Below are 20,414 nucleotides of genomic sequence, written 5' to 3' on the forward strand. Positions count from 1 at the left end.
AGGGCTACAGGCAGAGTCTGGAAAATGTAAGAACAGGAATTGTAGCCAATAAGGAGAGGAAAGAGAAAGCAGACAAGGGTGTTAAAGAAAGCAAGAAACTATCTGGCATTGAAAAAAAAGGCTAGGCCATAGAAGCAAAAGAGACACACTGGGAGGAGAACTCTTGAGAAGCAGAAACGGACAGACAAGAAGAAATGCACTGGTATGATGAGTTAAGACAGTGTTGGACTGGAGGAGATAGGGTCTCATTCACTGCTCCATATCATTCATTTTTCATTCTGCATCCTCTTAGAGTTGCAATACATTCAGAAGTTGACCATCTTATATTGCTCCTGGCTAATCACTTAATTGAAGTGGCAGAGGTCTGTGCACTGGAACAGATGGTTCCAACCCAGATAAGTGTCAATTTGATATTATGCAATAAAATCTGTTGGAAATTTGTTTGGTTTGTTTATAACCAAAAAATTACACACAGAAATTACGATAGAGGACTATCATTTTGCTGGCAAAATTAACCACTCACAGTGTAGGACATGTTAGGATTAAGACTGCCTGAGTAACTTTAATTCAGACTATTTGCATATATTCATTATGAAGCAGCCTTTAATTACTTGATTGCATACATATTTTTCCACTTAGACCGCAAAGTATACTTAGTATTAAAAAGCTGATTAAATATTCCAAGCACAACTCCTATTCATTTTATCTCCAGCTGTGATTGCTTAGTACTGATTTTCAGGACTAAGTCAGGACACAGATAATGAGAAGCATTTATCCTTAGTGACCACCTATGATAAATCTGTACAAAGTAATGAATATGGTTTTGTTTAGAATCCAGAGGATCGTTAAACTATTTTAATCACGAGACTGTGCTTTCTCTATCTTCAATTCTCTCTCTGATTCAACACTCACATTTATAATGTAGTAAACAATAATAAAAGTACACCCCTAAAATTTAAAAAAAACCCACAATCAGTGGGGTTTCACCTCATGAAAAGAAGAAGAGTGATTGGGAGCTAAACTAACTCAATACTAGCAACAGGATTTCAAGGGAAAATAAATATACTGCAGAGTTAAGACATTTCCAAGTAAGTTAGGGGTCTTCCATAATCTTCATCATGGAGTCTCAGAGAACTCTCTGATGCCAAATAGGCATTATCTTTGAAAACCAGAGGTCAGATCAAGCACTAAGTGACTGAACAATGGAGATGATGGTATCTATCTAAATAAAGATGGGGAGAAAGAAAAGTATATATGAGGATATAAACTATTCACTTTAACGCTTGGAAGAAAAATGCTGGAATGAAACAGTTTTTGGTAAGCACTTAGAAGCAAGGATGAATAACAATCAACACAGGATTGTCAAAACCAAATTACATTAAACCAACTAAATTTCCACCTATAATGTAGCTAACCTTACAGATATAAATCTTGGTTTTAACGACTTCTAATACTGTCTTATATAATATCCTCAGAAACAAAATGATGAAACACAAGCTAGATACCCACTGACCTACTCATCTTTGGCTGAGGCTAATGCTGAGGTAGTTGAAAAATGGTAATTGGCTTATCACAAAATCACTGCTTGAGGATTGCTGGAGATTCTCATAGGATACTCAAAAATAGCAGCACAAGATGGTAGCAGAAGCCTTAACAATACAAGCACAGAGTGGTATGGGAAGCACCATGGCTACAAAGAGAAATCACAAACTGTTAATTAGAGGTCACTAAAAGAATGCAATTCCATGAACTGGGTAAAACTGGTTTTAGGGATAACCAGTAAAGAGAGAACTAGCAGACTGTATTAGTAAACATTTAAAAGTGACCTCCAGCAAACAGAAGGAGGAGAGGAGGAGGAAGAAACTATTAAGATTACCGTACTCTTCCAGGGGAAGAACTTGAGATGCTGTCAATTCACTATAATGACCCTGTCCCATTCTTCCTGAACAAGATGCGTGCCATCAACCATAGGACCAAGAAATGCACTGGAAGAGTGACTACCAATGTATCAACCAAGTAGGTAGATATGAAAAAGCTTGTGTATATCAGTTTTAACTGCATAATTATTGGGAATGAGCAGTAATAAGTGGATGACTCAGACTGTAAATGTTAGTATGACTGTAAATGGACTAATGATTGTCTTGATTAGACTAAGATCTCAATAGACTAACAAAAGATTTCTGGCATCACATATAAAATGTGATTCCTTAACCCACATAAATTGCACAGGGTATCTGATATAGCTCACCCTTGAGGATACCCTAAGGAAATTCAAATTCAATGAATGGGGCAACTCAAGCTGTAATCTGCAGTGAAATAGTGTTTTATAATGATTGACCATCACAGTTAGGTATACACCAGGAAACTAAGCTAAAGCAACAGAAGCACCCCACATCTAGTAATTTTTAATAAATTTTCTACTGCTCAGCTTCACAGCAATAATATTCTTTCAGTACCCTTCATCTGCTTGTACACATACACATACCTATATAAATCTTTTAAGGTAACCCAACCTTCTTGATTGGATCTTTTTTTTTTTTTTCAATTAAGTCTAAAATTGATATATAAACAGAATAATATCAGATAATATTAAACAGATATAATACAATGAAACTTAAAGCCATACACAGGTTTCCCATATTTTTGTAAGATGCACCAAAGTCTGTCAGGAAAGTCACCATGTAGACAGTAATACATATAACGAAAACCCCTTATACTATGATTTTTTCTAACGGACCTGTTTTGGTTTTTTTTTCCCATGGAAAGTGTCAAAAAAAACCCCAAAAACATAACAAAACCTTGCCACTCACCACAGTGAATTAGAAGATCATCATGAAATTCGTACAACTCATCCCGGATCTCCTCCGGACAGGGACAATCCTCTCCCAGTTGAAAATTCAGCAACATATTAATCTTTAATGGAATTAAAACATAGTTAAAACAGTGAGAAAGCCTAAGACACTTTCTAATATATAGCCATACTTTACCTGTTTATAATCAAATTTATAATAAAATTAAAATAAAACATGGATTTCTAATACATCTTAAAGGACATAGTAAACCAATGATACTTTGTAAGATTTAATTATGATTAACAACAAAATACAGTTACACTTAATAATAAAGTTATTTCCTGAGGTAGAAAAGACTATTTCCAACATACAGATGTCAGCACAACACTAACTTCATGCTAACTTTTATCAGCTAAAGGTATCAAATTATCATCAGCTTGCAGAACTAGATGAATCTCAACTCCTCAGTGTTGGGCAGTAATGTTCAATTTTTCTATACTGTTGTGAAATCTTAAGTCAACTTTGGTTTAGAGCTTGAATTCTGGAGTACAGGTATAAGCATTGTGACATTCAGTATTTCGTGGTACCTTAATAAATTTTATTTCAAATTTGATTTTGGTTCTCTAGAAGTTCCAATGGTAGTTTAGAAGTCAGAACTCTGTTTTATCATCACAAAGATTTTTTTTTTTATCTTTATATTCAACTATTTGTTAAATATTACCTGTTCTTGAGGAGGAGACCGAAATTCTTTAGTCTTCTTGGCAGTCAAAGCAGCAGACATGTTCAAAGCTTGCATGAGTTCATTGTACCTGTATTTCTGATTATATTGCAATTTTGATACATAACGGTCTGCGAATGATACAATTGCTTCCACTCTGTGTTGTAGCTCACAGTCACAGAAATAATTGAGTAAATGACACATCTAGGATAGAAAAAACAGACTTAAGTTCAACATTTTAACAAAACCTAATTGGGGAAGAACTGCAGCAGATAGAATGCACTGCTACAGACTATAAAAATAAGAGACTTTTTTTCCCATATTTTTAACACTGTAAAGGTGACAAATTATACAGTTTTATTATCTGATAGATAATACTGTATTGCATTCATAGTCTTTCACTCCATGCACTCAAAACATGTAGAAATCATAGAATAGTTTGGGTTGGAAGGGTCCTTAAAAGATCACCTGATCCAACCCTTCCTCTTTTAAAATATACTTAAGAAATAAATAAGTATTTGCGTATCTATGTTGAGTGTAGTTATACATAGAAAGAATTGCATCATCATCAAATTCGGTTATTAATGTGAGGTTATAAGGCAAAGTGGAATAAAGATCTTCAGGATTTCAAATCTTACAAACTAGAGAACAAACAAAAAGCATTACCTTTGTTTCATCAATAGTAGAACATATGCAATACATTTATATTAAATGGTCACCTGAAGTTTAACAGATTCTGGCAATCTTGTCTGTAATAAGCCTTTTGCAGGAGCTTTTGTTTCTTTTATTGCTTTCTCCCCAGCTTCTACAGCTTTTTCTTCAACTTGTGTAACTTCTTCCTTTTCTGTCCTCTCTTCTCTTTCTTCCTTGTGATCTCCAAACACATTGGGATCAATGACGAGTAACACCTGCTTCACATCATCATCATCAAAAACCCCCATTATGAGCAATGTTGCTATCAGTTTAAGAACAGGAACAAACTGGAATGCAACCTGTCCCCCAACAGGGTCTCGTATGTGAGTACCACTACACTGTACTGCCTCTGTTAGCATACTTATAGCCTTGGATTTAAGTGTATCAAGGGGTATTTCTGGGCTGGATGTCTGACGTTCTTCACTGGTCACAATAAAGCATGGAGTAGAAAAATTAAAGCCTGGTTTCAGACAAGTGCTAAGCCCTACTCCAGGTAAACCATGCTTCTTTGTTTCATCAGGATATAATTTAATAGTTCGAGTTTCATCTGTAACTGGAATGATAAATTCATTGTTCATCATGAGCTTGGCTTGCTTGGCGTGCTCCAAATGAATACTAATGAGCAAGTCATAGAATCCAGAACGTAGGAGTCCAGGTAAGTATTGATTATCTATTGTATAAAATAGCTGAGATATGTCCACGTGGCTACAAAGTGCATAAGCAACTCTAGTATTACCTAGAGCACTAACTGAACTATAGAGTTTTAAAGTGTGGTAGTGAAACTTCATCAAATCTTCTTGCTCACATAATTCCAAAATATCAACACATCTGTTATGAAATAAAGAAACAGAACACCAGTCAATTTCATTAAAAATAATTTTGTAAAATAGAAGTCTTATAATCTCTGTACATTTTGGTCAGCTCCACTTTAAACCATTACGGGTGATACTTACTAATCTTAACATGTGCATCATTAAAGCACAGTCAATGGTAATAATTTGATGACATTATTTATAGTTAGTACTCCATAGAAAAAAAAAAAAAGGAAAAATGTAAGATAGAGAAGCTTCTTTGGAAGCTATGGTAAATTAGAGCTTGTTTTTAAAAGAAATGTATTTAGAATGCTGAAACTCTGCCGTAATACAGTCACTAAACAGTGCCTTTATAGCTTATTGAGGATTATTGTTTCATTTTTTCCACAAAACACAGTATTTTTTACTCTTTTCTTGAATTCAGTTTTATTAACAATAAATAAATTTGGTTACTGAATTATTAAAAGAAGCTGCAAAATAACTGATAAAAGTACAGCAGTTAAATTATCTTTGGCTATGCTTTTGCTTATAGTTTGGTTTGTCACTGGTTATGGTATTTGATATTTGGATCCATCTTTATTATCCTCACTCTGAAGATAAAACCTAATGAAAATCTAAGAAAATCAGGGTTTTGTCAGTAAGAACATAAAAACTTAATTCACGTAAATTCAGAGTAGATGAAACAGGAACAAATTACATGTTTTTATCACAGAAAAACATCAGCAAAATAGTACTAGCATGTTCTTTATATTTGTTTTTTTTCCAAGCTGAGAAAATCTATTTAAAGACCTAGAGATTTAAGAGATATTATTTAATAATTTAAGTAACACCAAATAGTCATGTTTTCTACTATGTACGCAAATGTCATCACACAGCATTAAAATTATTCAGCCTCTTGTACTTACTTCATTTTCACAAATACGATATTATAGCAGGTAAGATCAGAAATTCTAAACAACTCTAGTGTAAATATTCTCCAAATCAGGTTTAACCAATACCTAGCTATCAGGTTTCAATACATTTTGTCCACATCAAGTCACTGTAGTTCCTTCCAAATCTACCTGTTTTCTTCTGGGATATGAAGTGCCATCATCTGCAGAGGTTCCAAACACTGCACAACCCAGCCGTGACGTTCACTGACACGCTCAGTTTCTACTTTTAGAAAGCTGTTTGGCATCCTGCTCCATAAAACAGGTGTAATTGTTTGCACATCAAGGCGAGGGGGACACTGAGGAACAGGATTTCTTTCTTCACTTTTAAAAATTGCTGCTGATAAAGGCATAGTATTCTGAAACGAATAAGTGTATTAAAATTATTTTTGTAACATCTAATTATGAATAAACCTATAATACCAAAAGTAAGTATGATTTATTAATAGCAACAAACTCATAGAAATATATGTTATCGCAATAAAGAAAATCCATTAAAACCCCCTAATATTAAGGGTGTTCTCCCCAAATAACTTTAGTTTGACAAATGCAGTTTATATTTGTTGAACAATTAATTTCATATAATAATTACATTTGCAGAAGTAAAAGTAAAGGTCAAATAAGAAGTCACGCCATTGATTCAATCTTCCTAAACAAATTCAACTCAGCAGGAATTTTCGTGGAAATAAACAGATTTAAAAGAGCACCTCTCTAGAAAATATTTTGTACCTTTAATCTCCCAAGTTCAAACTGAACCAAGTTAGTGCTCGTAGGCTGTACAAAAGTTGCTGGAAAAAGCTTTGTGTTTGGTTCAACCTAGAAGAGAAAAGAGATTTGATTTTAAAAAATAAAGCACGCAACAAGAATCTCCTTCCAGACGATATGATATAAATACTATATAGTTTACACTTCATTATCAAATAACTGCAGACACTGTAGTAAAGTGTTGATTAGTAGTTTACCTCTAATATAATAATGCATTTGCTGAGTTATCTTTATAGGCCCACTTAACTTTCAGGCAGATGTGTCTGCTGCCTTATATGCGCTTAACACCTATAACAAGAACTTTGGTAACACTACATGTTGATTCTTCTCAAACATATCCAAATTCAACACCTCATTCTAAAGCAGCTCCTTAAAAATCCAGACAATTTACAGCTACATACTTTGGCTTTTGCTCTAGGAAAAGCACCCCCAACACAGACTGAAGGTAGAATACAGCTTTTGAGACCACCACACATCTTTTAAGGTTCTTTCACATTTTATGCTGGACAAAATAGCTCACTACCAAAAAAGCTCAAAATGAAATTTCTGAGAGAGGGAACCAGAGGAGGGTAAGAAAAAGGTGAGAGCACATCATTTGATCAGGATACTGCAAATCTTTATCTGCTATTAAGATCCATCCTCCAAAAGTAGAAGAGTGCAATTTTTTTAAAGATCTCAAAGATCTCTTTATTTCCAGGCTTAGCATTTGTCTCCAGTCTTTTAAATCACAGTGAATCACAGTGCTGCGGTTTTAAAGTGTCTGGCTGGGTTTGGATTATTTTGACAGCTACATTATCCTCATTTCCCCATTATAGCTGGACTCAAAGTACATGTCAGAGTAGTAATAGCAGTTTATTCTAAAGAATTGTCTACAAGATCACCCACCCCTACTGCCATGAAAAAAAGAATTAGAGAGATACTTATAGAATAATATATTATTAAAAAGATTTCAGTGCTTCAAGGTGGCTGATAAAAGGTACACTCTATACAAATGATCCAAGATTTCAGGAGTTAAATATTTTAATCACATCATTCTGTATTTTGTGTACTATGCATATGCATTATATATACTAAGTACAATACTTGTGCTGTGAAGGAGTGCAACTCCTAACTTTGAGGATAGTGAACTATCAAAAACTGCAAAACAATAAACTGAGAGTTACAAAAAAGAAATAAAAAGTCCATATACAGCTCCATAGAAAACAGCTCCAAAACACAATATAACTTAAACAAAATGCAAAATAATACCATATACTGAAAAATCTGTATGAAGAATAAAGTTTTTTCAGAACTATGGCTATTGGGATAGACAAAATAATGTAGGGCCAAGTATGTACATTCTAATCTTTTTGATAGGGAAAAAAAGCACAAACCCAAATTCAGAAACAAAGGATATCCTGGACTAAAAGACACTGTTAATGAAAAGCGTCTTTTATTTCATTAAAGCGTGAAAGTAATTGACTGAGAAAATATAACTTCCAGCCTCTCACTAAAGATAGATATTTCCTAGTAATAACAATTTAATTTGTAATTTCTAGCTTTGTTCGAGGGTCAAAAAACAGTTACTAACTCAGAATAAAATAAAACATCTTGTAAACCAATATTTAAGACCTCCTTTCTCCTATGAATACCTTAACATTGGCCTGACAATTAATGACAAAATCTCAAGTACATATGTATACGCTATCTTTCATTTACTTTTCTATTATAGACAGTGGGTTTTTTTTCTGAATATCACCATGGTATTCAATAGTTAGGTCAAGAACTACAGCAAAAGTCACTTCTCCTCAATACGTTGACCTGTGGGCCTTTTAGAATGAAATCAGCATACAAATGTTGTCCCTTCACTTCAGTTAAGACAACTGAAAAGTGCAAATGGTTACAAGGTTAGAATAACTATCCTGCAGCCTCTAGACCTGACATATCAGACATTTGCTGCTATTTGGTTGAGAGATTAGATTTTTAAAGATTTTATTTTATGATAAAAATATTCAAGAAATGAAAATTAAAACTACATAAGACTGTTTTCATTACTTTCAAAAATAGAGAAAAGATTTAAATTACTCAAAATAAGCAAAAATTGAGAAATATTTCATGCTCAGATGTAACACTCCTGTTGGAATACACCATCGTATCTTTACAAGAAGTGCTGGGTGTTCTCATTTTTCAACAGACCAGGTGCTAACAGGTTTGTTGAAAAACATTTCCAAAAGCAACTCCAGGTATTTTTCCATGGAAAAGAGAAGAAACAGAAGAGAAATAATTGTATTTTCTGAAATGATTGTAAATTTAGTACCAAGAACATGGTTACATTAATTGCAAGTCATAAGAGGAAAAACCTGAAAGCGTTTTATACTAAAAGCAGTGACAGGCATCTTCTATATTTTCCTGGATTTCTCTGCAAAATTAGAAAAACAGGTAAAGGCTCTTTCTTGAAGAAAAAAAAAAAACCTCACACCAAACTTCCATGGTTTTGTTCAGAAGCTGCCATATTGATTTGTATGTAACAATAAAAAAGTAAAGCATGGGGCTTAAGCACTTTCATCTCCTGTTTTCTCCTCCCAGGATGTTGACTTTTAATATCCTCCCAGCATGGCACTGAAGTCTCTTCTGACCACTTTCACAAAATATACCAGAATCACAGCTGCTAGATCATCTCCCACCCCCATTTACAGGCTGCATGCAATCCTGCATCATTAATTTTCAGTATGCAAAGTTCCATTAAATTTAGTTAAATAACATTTAAGTTCTATCTGTACTACAGATTTGTGGGTTTTTTTGTTGACATAGAAGAAAGAAATGCATTGTTCCTAACACTGGATAATCTCTTCCATGGTGGATGCTTCACTATGGACAATTGATCTTACTAAGAGCAAATCTCAGCAATCTGGTGCTGAAAACTTCTGTCAACTATTGATCCATTCATATAATGACTCCACATTTTCAGAATATTAAGAGCATTTAGGGCCCACCCTGTTTATTTTGGCTCTGCATATTAATGCATATTTGAATTTTGGGTTTTGAAACTTATCAAATCACAAGATCTCCAAATCATAGCTATCTGCAGAAGACACAAACCCTGGTAATATTTTTTTTTCTCAATCCATATCAAAAATTACTATATCTAAAGTCTAATTTTGACCTTATGCTAATTTAAATAATTATTTCCCCTGTACTGTATAATAGATTTAGTTGATAAAAGAATTTTAAAGAATAATTAACATTCTAAATAAGGATTCTGAACAAGAATTGAGAGGTATAAAAATATTTTTCTGAAAATATCTGCCAATAGTCTTTCCTCAACATCTGAAACAACTGTAAGAAGTTGGAAAAATATAGTCTTACAAAAGAGAGAGAGAAAAAAAGAGGGATAAGCCAGAATAATATAGGAAAACATGTTATTGTCACATGAATAATGTTCAGTTTGACTTCTGAACAGGAAAAACAAAAAAACTTTATAATAGCATCAAAACAACCACCTTCCTAGATAGCTTCCTGAAAATCTGTAATACCTGATAACACGTGCCAAGCTCTTTTCCATTGGCTGTGAATGACAACATTCCAGTAGCCAGGTCAACAAAGCATCCAATTTCTAAATCAACATTACTGCGACCTGATCTCTGGGAATTAGCAATTATATCTCCTCCCCAAACCATATAGCAATTGCTGCGCTTCACACTGAAAGAACAGGAAGAACAAAGAAAACAAATCATAGGTCATGCTGAACTTGACTAAGTATTCAGTGAAGATGTACTTTTAAATGGAGTAATAGTTAAAGGTGCTTGTGTCGTTATTAGTTTTGTTTTCTCTTTAACAAACCCCATTTTTTTAAAGTAACCTAAGCATCACAGGTGAGGGATCAGACTAAGTACACCTTTATTCTTTTTCCTTTTTTATAATTATGAAACAATTCCACATGCTTCTGTGTGCTCATGTAAGATACACTAAAACAAATAATGGGTTCATCCACAGTGACCAAACATGGATATTAAAAGAAAGAAGCATCAAAAAACATTATTTCAAACAGAACATTAATGATAAATATACCCACTTTAACAAATCTGTGTAAAACGCATTCACATATAAATGAGCACAGAACACTCCTACTCCATAATCAATTTTGTTATTAGTTTAAATTAACGTTTCAAATATCATCAAGCTTGTGAATAATTCACTTTTGAACAGTATGAAAACACATTCTTTAAAAAGTGATAAATAAATCCATACCTTTCATGAACCCTGCCTCTCTCATCACCTAAAGTAACTGTCACTGTACAATTTCTGTTTAGGTCAAAATTCTCACTGTAAAAATGATAGTCTGGTGTTACCCAGCCAACCCAGACAGAGGATGGGTCTTGGCCAGCAAATATCCGAAGTGAATAAAAACACTGAAAAGAGGAAAAGAACATATTAGTAATAGAAATCTATATTATTTTATCAAGGAATACTCAAATAGTGATTAAATAAACCTCCTATATATCAAACTTTAATAATAGTAATTCACATTCTGTTAATAACAGATTACTATTAAATATTTATATCTAATATTTTAAATTCATAAACAGACTAGTGGTTTAAGATAATGAGGTTTATGCCTCAAGTCATACAACTCTGGGCATTATTATTGATACAGTGTTACATCATACCAAACGATTAAAAAGGCTTCTTTCAGTAGATCAATTTCTAATGAACATGCTGCCATGACTAAATGTACTTCAAAAAGGAAAAAGAATCAAACATCTTAACATATTTACTTACCGTAGTAGAAGGAGGAGCAATTTCCTGGCTGTGCTTTCTAAAGATAAAAGAACATCAGTAAATTAGTTTTTAAAGAAAAGCAGTTTTTAAAAGTACTTATTATTAAACTAAGTGTATTTACCAGCTAACTCATGTTTGCTGGGTACTGAGTATGCATGAGTAAATTAAGTATGTAAAGACTGTGTAGGATACAAATATACACCCAAAACGATTGCAGTTAAGGCAGAGAGGAAGGGAAGAGATAGATTTACAGCGGTTAACTGAAGAGAAAGCAATACTGGAAGGTGCTGAACTCAGTAGTATCTGGTATCTTTAAAAATCTGTCCCACAATCTTTTTTTCTTTGCGTGGATTAGTCACCTTTCCAATAACAATAAGCAACTGAACAATAATATAGACGAGCATTAATCCAGTGGGCAAAAGATTCTGAGCTGGTTTTCCAGCCTGGCTGAAGAGCTTTGAAAATCCCAATGATTCTGAAAGGATGACAGCTGCTTAGCAATGAACAACTATAAACCTTGTGGTGCATGTCTTTAGAAACAGTTCTCTCTTGCCTTCTGCAGCAAAGTTGTGTTATAAATTTATTAAAACCATCAAGAACAAAAAAAATCTCAGTAACACGCATCCAATGCTAGTTTGTGCTTAGTGCAAAAACAAGTATGAAATCTTGAGTGTACAATAATAAAAAATAATAGAACATATCACATTTACATTGAGAGCATGAAATAGGTTAACTGAACCCAAGCCTAACCGTTTTTGGAAAACATCAGATGGCGCATTTTCCACACTCATGCCGAAGTTGAATGATGAGCGGAACTCAATGGGCATACTCAAACGACAATATATCATGTCCGAATTGCTGTTCTGAGTGCCAAATGTTTTGTGAGTAACTTTTAACCGAGGTGGACTCTCAATGGTTCCATCAATTCTCCATATCTAAAAACAGAAATAATTTTTAAATAATACTATTCCAAGAAAAATGCTTAAAACCTTCATTAGGCAACTAGAGTATGAGATAACTGAAAGAGTCAACTTAAATTTTTCAAATTGAATTAATTTCAGAACTATGCAACTTTCTTCTCTGACAGGGAATCTAGCCTGAAGAGCAAGGGAAGGAACAGATTCAGTATATCCTGACTACAGTAAAAATTTTCAAGTTGTTCCATACAGCATTTTTTTAAAAAAAAGTATAGATCTTATTAAATTAATTCAATTTGAGTGCACAAGTAATTGAAAAATTGCTTCACAAGAATCAGTATTTTTCTACCACAACAAGAAGAAATATCAGTTAGAATCCTTCAGATGATCATTATGAAGTCTGAGTCTGGTAATACTATTATCTCTTCTGTTGAAAAAGTAAGTATGCTTTTAAACTCAGTGATAGGAACATTTAAAAAACTTTTAAAGATAGGAATACAGTTGAAATGATCCTGATAAACTGAAAAAAAATGTTGAGATCATTCAGTTGGAATTCACTGAAGTGTATTTAGTTTAAGAAGGAAATGTTCAAAGACAAGTATTAGGGAATAATTGGCTAAACACCTAAATTAAAGTAAATGGCCTAGAGATTATAGTAAAAGAACCTGATCAGGAATTCAAACATATAATTGTGGAATATATTGATATGGAATATTTTACAGAAAACACAGGATATATTATTCTTCTCTAGAGTTGATTAGTTAGGGGGGTGTGGAATTCCTATCGCTGGCGCATCGTAAGAATGAAGAGATATCACTCAGAGACACCACAGACACTTAAATTACCCTCAGATTAGTGAAGTGGACCGTCTCTGTTTAGCTCCATTACCTTAAGTGATGTTGAATTCAGATGAACAAATTTTAGATATTTAAGAAAAATGTATAATAGAGAAGGTTTAAAAAAATGAAAGTGAATGTAAGATAGAATATAAAAAAAGGGTTCTGAGAAATCACAGCTGACATGTTTCTGGTAGCTAACCACAACAACATAAATTAGTAAGACATATAATAGAGGTATATCCATAGGAATGGTAATACTACCATAAATGAAGTTGGAGATAGACAAGATCATCTGGAATTACCTAAGAGAGACTTAATAGATTTATATGACAAACTATCTGATGACAGTAAGTATTAGTAAGGGTTTAATGTCTCAGCTTGCTAAACTAACAGTTGATAAACAGGTGTCTCCCTAACATGTAATGTTACCTCAACATGAGGATGAGTTTTTGGCACGTTGACAAATGTTGGTAAGCGTTTACTAAACCACATAGCAACATCTCGGTTCATGTTGACAGCAAAGGGTTCAAAACCTTCTTGAAGGCCACACATTGTATAATACTTGAATGTACTGGCATCCATTCCAAGGTTCATACGACCAATCTGAGATAGACCCAGTGCACAAATTGGAACAAAACCTAAGAAAACAATACAAAACAACAAAAAACCCAACAGTAATTTGGAGAACACAAACATTCTATTTTACATCCATCTAATGTAGGAGGTAAAGTTTAGCTCCTACAAGGAATGCACATGAAGTGATGACAGTAGCAAGGATTGAAAGCCATCTTAAAAACTAATGTCTAAGTTCAATATAATTGCTACCCAAAGCCCTGAGAACTTAGGCAATGAATGGACATTACACACAGTATCCTATTTATTTAAACATTAAACCAGTTATTAGTAAGCAGTAGTAGATTTGTGTGAAAAACAAACAAAAAATGTCAAGAGGTAGTTTTGTGGACTATCAGATTTGAAAACCCAAGATTTGTTCAAGTCAGTTATTCATTTATTAGAAGAATCAGTTATCTTCACAATTTTTAGACTAATAAACATGCCTTCATAGAATGAGTTGGACATTGGAAGACAATCTTGGCTAGATCAAAGTTATAAACAAATGTTAGGTATGCTCTCTGAGGGCTCTGAAGTTTCAAAAGGACTTTGAGATGAGGTTCAGGTATTTCAGTACATCTGTTTAAAATTTAGTTTGCCATCAGTAGCTATAAATTTGTTGTCAAACGTCATCACTACTTCATTCCTGATGGACAAGTACACACTTTTTAATGCAGGCATTTTTTATGATCGAACTTTTTTGCTCTCCCTATACCTATGGCAGACAATAGGCAGGGATGAAAGGCTGTTGAATTATTTCTCCATCTCTCAAGAAACAGAACTTCAGCAACTTCAGGGAAAAGCCAACAGTCCAACCTCTAAAGTAGAAATTTTCTCTCCTACGCTTCAACTTTAAGCCTTCAGAAAAGCTCTCTTACAGCAGTCCTTCATTCTCTACCATTAGAAAAACTGTATCAATAGTCAGACCAAAGAGGGACAGTGAGCAATTGCAAAGTCTTCTGGCAATTCCTAATGGGCAGGAAGCTACTACTGGTTGGAGGAGATATGCTTCCAAAGAAAATGTCAACTAAAAAATAAACCAAACCAGTTTGAAAATAGTCCCTGCCTCCTTCAATACAGTCATGCAGATACTACTGTTCAAAAAAGCGAAGGCAAAAAACAGAAGAGGAAAAATAGTCCAAGAAAAGGAGAAATGCAGATAAGCTATGAACAGGACGGAGGAAAAAAAAAATACAAATCAGATTCGATTTATGTTGCAAAGATTTGTTCTTTTGGTGCAGCCTGTTACAACCTCGTACTCATTTTGTCCTTCACAGACAAGAACATAATACATGTATGCTCCAGTGAGATAATCAGAGATTACATTTTCAGCTTTTGGGAATTTTTCAAAGTACTTATTATTACCACTTCTTCTTACTGCTGAAGTTCAGTCCTGCGAGTAAGAACAGTCTTCCTAGTAAGGCTAGAAGAAAATTTACCCATTCTGATTGCTGAAATCCCATTAATATCTACTTGTGTTTAAAGGAAAAAAAAAATCAATTTGTGCCATATAAGCGCTCTTAAAATAAATTTTTATAAAGTTAATGTGAGCCTTCAGACTGTGCTACACATCAGTGAAATATGATTTCACAGCTCACTAAGCCATTATGACAGACTAGTTTTTCTGTGTTTTGTTCTATCTTCTCTTAGCCATATAACTATAAAAAGAAAATTACCGCTTTCTATTCCAAAATCAGCAAACGCAAGTTCTGAACCTTTACTGGTTATAAGCAACTCTCCATTCAGAGTAAAGATAATTGATTTGTCATCCAAGTTTATCATACAACCAACAACGTCTCCTGGTTGCCAGCTTCGTCCAAAGAATCCACTGCCTTGATGCCAACGTTGGCCCTAAACAAAAAAGCAGTTAAATAAACACCGTGCTAAATTTAAAAAATTAAATTAAAAAATAAAAAACACAAAATGTGAATGCTGTATTTTATGTTTACAACAGACTTCTTTACTCAGTTGGGTATATTCTAGGATGATAGATATAAACCAACACACCTTTGTTAGTATAATTTCAATAACCAGAACCAAAATGTAGATACTATCGAGCATGAAACAGAGCTCAGAGATATCTTTATATGAATCAAAAATATTCCAGTAGTTGATCTGGAGTATACAGAGGAAAACTATACTGTAGTTCTCTGCCTAGTCTTTTCATAGGTCAAAAAAGATAAAGGTGTACTGACTTTGCTTCCTTCAAATACAAATGCTTGGTCATCAGCTCCCAACTCTATGTCAGGTCGACAGGCTGGCCTGGCCCAGCCAACACGCATATCTCCACCTGTCACAGCTTCAAATTCAAAGTACCACTTTCCAGACTTCACTGCATAAGACCGTTCTACTCTGAAAAATCGTATCTTGTCGATGCTGACTTTTTCCACTGTTTGGTCAGCTATAAAAATAAACAGAGAAAACAACCCCACATTTTATAATTAGATGAAACTATAAATGCCACTGCCTAGCTTTTCATCTGTCCCCAGTATTTTCTATTTCTGAAAACAGCCATTATCTACCACTGCATGTTTAAGAACCTTCATAGTAAATGTTAAAAAAGGAGGACGAGTAATCAGCATAGAGAGGCTACCACATTCTAATTCTACACCAGATGAGTGATTATCCGCTATTTAGAAACAGAATATTTCAAAGTATCACACAAAACTAACTAGAGGAAACCTCAGAAGTGTAAGATTACTACATGCAATACAGTTTGATGCAATAAAGCAGTATTACAACAAAATACGGTCTTACAGAAGTCAATACATTTAGAACATTTCAAAAAAATTATCAAATAAGGGTTTTTTTTGGTTTGGATTTTTATCAAAAAATTACAGTGGCATAGCAGATATGAAGAAAAATGTCTAAACAAATATCTGCTCCTTATTTCAATTAAAAAAAACATTGAAGTTGATGCACTTCTTTGACTACTTCTTAAGAACCAAATTTGACTTGAAGTAGTCAAACCTAATCTGTTTACCATGTAGAAAAAATTCTTTTAAATTAATCCCATATTATTTTATTTCTTTCAATATTTCCAAATGAAAACCAGTATATCCACTCACACTCCAGATTTTCTCCAATCTAAATCATGGAAATTAGAATTATCATATCATTAACTACAACCAATCTTTTAAAAAAATATATCTAAAGTAATATACAAGTCATTTGCAAAGTATATTTGCATGTTTCATTAAAATCCACTGCAAAAATACACTACTATTAAGTCACAACTTATGTTTTCCCTATCTATTTCAGTATTTTATGTTCTTTCCCAGCACTGAAGGAAGAAAAGGCCATGATTCTTACTGAAAGTACATACCTATCTCTTGGTCAGGTGGCTCAACACTATAACCATAGCCCGCAAATGTTCTAACAGCTTCACGGAGGCTATCTCTGTTTGATTTTTTAGTACGTTCATCTAATAACGCATATGGCACTAGCCGAGGGTTACGTTTGTTCTTAAGATCCTAAAAGCGGTTATAAAAAAGAACAAGAAGAAAACTGCGTTTAATGATCACAGAAATTTTAGATAATGAGACAGTGTATTCTGAAATAATGTTACGATTACAGGAGAGAAACAATATTGATGAAGAACAGTTCCATGAACGCAAGTCCAATTGTTAATAATGTTAAAAACCTAAAGACAGGAATGAAAGAGAAGTATGCAATGCAGGTCTGACAATCTACTCAGACTTGCACAGGAAAGGCTTCTTTTCCTACTTCCCACCGCCTCTAACTACATGTCTACATGACTTTCAGTGTTTATGCTCTTACTTAACACTCCAAACTGATGTCCTAGAAAACAAAATCTCATGTTCTTTACTTATTCCAAATGCATCTAAAGAAGTCCTTACCTGTTGAATGCCATAGGTCCATCCTTGCTTTATTCTGTCTTTGGCCCAGACATTATGTGCATTTTCTGCTAGTTTGTCAACTAGAAATTCTTGAGAAGGTAACAATTTCACTTCAGAAAGATCAAGTGGGGCAGGTTTATATCCATTTGTCATCATATAACTATAAATCAACAAAGGAAAACAGAGTCAAGATACCCCACTGGTCGTATTTAAAGGTTTCTATGTGGCAGTCATGGGGTGGGGCTCACTTTCTCTTTCCACTGTTCAATCTCCTACTCTCCCATTTCTTTGCAAAAACCCTGCATTGCATTTGTTCTTTGACTAGGATATAAATTGTATTCTAACCAAGAGTCTCATTTTCCACCTACGTGCACCCTATCTAATTAAATGTGACCCAGATCCGTATGTGAATCTTTAAATAGTTACTATGAAAAAACCAAATTGTTATTAAATGAGTATTCTTTATTTTTTTTATGCTTGTCATTTAAGCTTTTCAAATAATTTCTATTTTAAAAATCTCCATGATGACTTCTTAGGAAATTATGTTTAATGCATTAAGTATGGTATTTTTTATATACCAGTCTGTAAAGATTGTGTTACCATTTTTTCAACAGAAGAAAACATAAATTTTAACTATTGTTCTTCCCACTTTTTCATTCAATAGTAAGTTCAGTAGTTTTTTAGTAGTAGGTATTACCCTCTCCAACCCTTCCATGTAGTACAAAGACTACTCTGCTGTTTTAGACATATGCAGGCTCTCTCTTGCTCAAATCAGATCATTCCCATTTGTTAGGATGATCCATGTAGACAGTAGATATTTTAACAGGAGTCAGAAATTAAGACTTACTTGTTCTGTATTGAAGACAATAGTATCAAAACAGTATTATGATAGACTGCCTGCAGTATGAACCTTGGGAAAGGTTCTCTTTTCCTTTTTTAATTAATGCCGTCAACTGGATCAACATTATAATCTCCCATATCATAAAACTATTTATTTTACAGCTCTCTTTAAAAACCTAACTTTGTTTCTCATGGATAAAGCTGTTTCAGGAAAAAAGACATCTTGTGGGTTGATAAACAGATGTGAAATGGCAAGTATCCAAATCACTGTTTCTGTCTTCAACTTCTGTTGCAGGACAGGGTTTTAATCTGTCCCAGGAGGACCACAGAATCCCCACAGACAAGGCTAAAATACAGATGTAATCCTTGATTAATCTTCACCACTTTTAGGGTGATTACTACTGATGACTTAAAGATGTCTAAATTTAAAAAGATCATTCAACTACTTTAGCTCCAACTGCCATAATTTAGCCACCAAATAAAACTTAAAGCAAAAACCCGACTGTATTTTATACAATAATCTACATATGTACATTTCTTAGAAATGTGCAACATTATAAGAACAGTAATTTTCCATTTTTTTTTCTTTAAAGAAATGCATTATTAACGTCTCTGGAAATGTGTGTATGTTGAACAAACCTTTTCTTGGAGCAGAGGGAAGGAGAGGTGCAAATCAAAACAGGAGTTATGGGAAAATGGTATATCTGCTTTCAAGTAGATCAATTTACTATTTCATACATATACTGTTCTTTGCTGTGTGATAGAAAAGCACTGCAATATTGCTTTTAACTTCAGAGTATCTATTCTAAGATCATGTAACACATATATAACTGTATGTGGTATAAGTACATGACTATTTGTGTCTCTGAATCACTCCATAAGGTAGTATTCACAGTCAACCATCATCACAGGCAAGGTAACGGACCAAACATGTGCAAAGTCCATATCGGGTATGGGGCTCATATCAAGTATTTTTTAAATGACCTCACAATATTTTTGTTTACCCTGTGGTTACAAGTAATATATCTAATAGTTATCATAAGGTACATACTTTTTAGGAAGTTTGACTTTTTTAAGATCTTCCTCAGCTGCTGGATGAGCATGAACAATGTGACATCCAAGGGCCAAAAGGGTTCTGCCAACATAAAAAAATGGCAGTAGTGAAACACAACATTATAGTGTTTACCCATTTTATAAATTTATTTTGGTTTTAGTATAAATACGCAGAACTAATATTTAAAAAGAGAAGTCATTCAAAATAATGGAATTTCAAAGCCCAATTTATCAAAAATAAATAAATAAAACCTCCAAAGTCTAAAAAGGTACAAATCTGTGGCTTGAAATTTATGCCACTTTATTTAAACCAACAGGATTTGGTGTTGTTTTTTTTCTTTGTATCTCTATTGAAACAAGATTTTTTTAAATCGCTCTGAACGTGTTCCTGGAACTTTTAGCAAAGTTAGCAGAACACACTTTGAATGAGATATTCTAATGGGTTTATAACCTACAACAGTACGAAGTGCTTGAATTAAAAAAACCAACAATTTTCTTTTAAATTTAAAGCTCACTTGAGGGTTTCAGTTGACATTTGCAGATTATAATTCTTCTCTGTCTCAGGTAATTTTGAGAATTCCACAAGACAAGGATGATGCCTTTTATTATCATCCCGTATCTGTAACAAAGCAACAGAAAAGAGTACTTTCCTGACACCAGATTCAAGCCAGAATCAAAGATCAGTTAATTCTTTGCAATAATGAAGACACTGTAAGCAATACCATTTATCTTTGCTCAATGACAGTTACTCATCACTATATAAATGAACTTTCCCATGATTCATTTATCATACGCACTGTAAGTACTCCTCCATAACCAACAAAAT

The 20,414-nt window shown here is 33.7% G+C and overlaps 1 protein-coding gene across 1 annotated transcript in view; it reads right to left on the reverse strand.

The window, feature by feature from the left end:
* RYR3 (ryanodine receptor 3) overlaps window positions 1–20,414 on the reverse strand; it is a 265,038-nt gene that overhangs the window by 130,791 nt on the left and 113,833 nt on the right. The window contains exons 22-37 of the mRNA XM_074868153.1: window positions 20,104–20,207; window positions 19,587–19,670; window positions 17,696–17,855; window positions 17,161–17,308; window positions 16,031–16,236; window positions 15,512–15,686; window positions 13,653–13,861; window positions 12,218–12,402; window positions 11,468–11,504; window positions 10,937–11,097; window positions 10,222–10,387; window positions 6,674–6,760; window positions 6,077–6,303; window positions 4,230–5,031; window positions 3,514–3,714; window positions 2,811–2,913 (exon numbers count right to left, since the gene is read on the reverse strand). Of these exons, the coding sequence (XP_074724254.1) occupies window positions 2,811–2,913; window positions 3,514–3,714; window positions 4,230–5,031; window positions 6,077–6,303; window positions 6,674–6,760; window positions 10,222–10,387; window positions 10,937–11,097; window positions 11,468–11,504; window positions 12,218–12,402; window positions 13,653–13,861; window positions 15,512–15,686; window positions 16,031–16,236; window positions 17,161–17,308; window positions 17,696–17,855; window positions 19,587–19,670; window positions 20,104–20,207 (3,055 nt within the window). The remainder of the gene's footprint in view (window positions 1–2,810; window positions 2,914–3,513; window positions 3,715–4,229; window positions 5,032–6,076; window positions 6,304–6,673; window positions 6,761–10,221; window positions 10,388–10,936; window positions 11,098–11,467; window positions 11,505–12,217; window positions 12,403–13,652; window positions 13,862–15,511; window positions 15,687–16,030; window positions 16,237–17,160; window positions 17,309–17,695; window positions 17,856–19,586; window positions 19,671–20,103; window positions 20,208–20,414) is intronic.

The sequence above is a fragment of the Strix uralensis genome, chromosome 4 (genome assembly GCF_047716275.1).
Source record: "Strix uralensis isolate ZFMK-TIS-50842 chromosome 4, bStrUra1, whole genome shotgun sequence".
NCBI lineage: Eukaryota > Metazoa > Chordata > Aves > Strigiformes > Strigidae > Strix > Strix uralensis.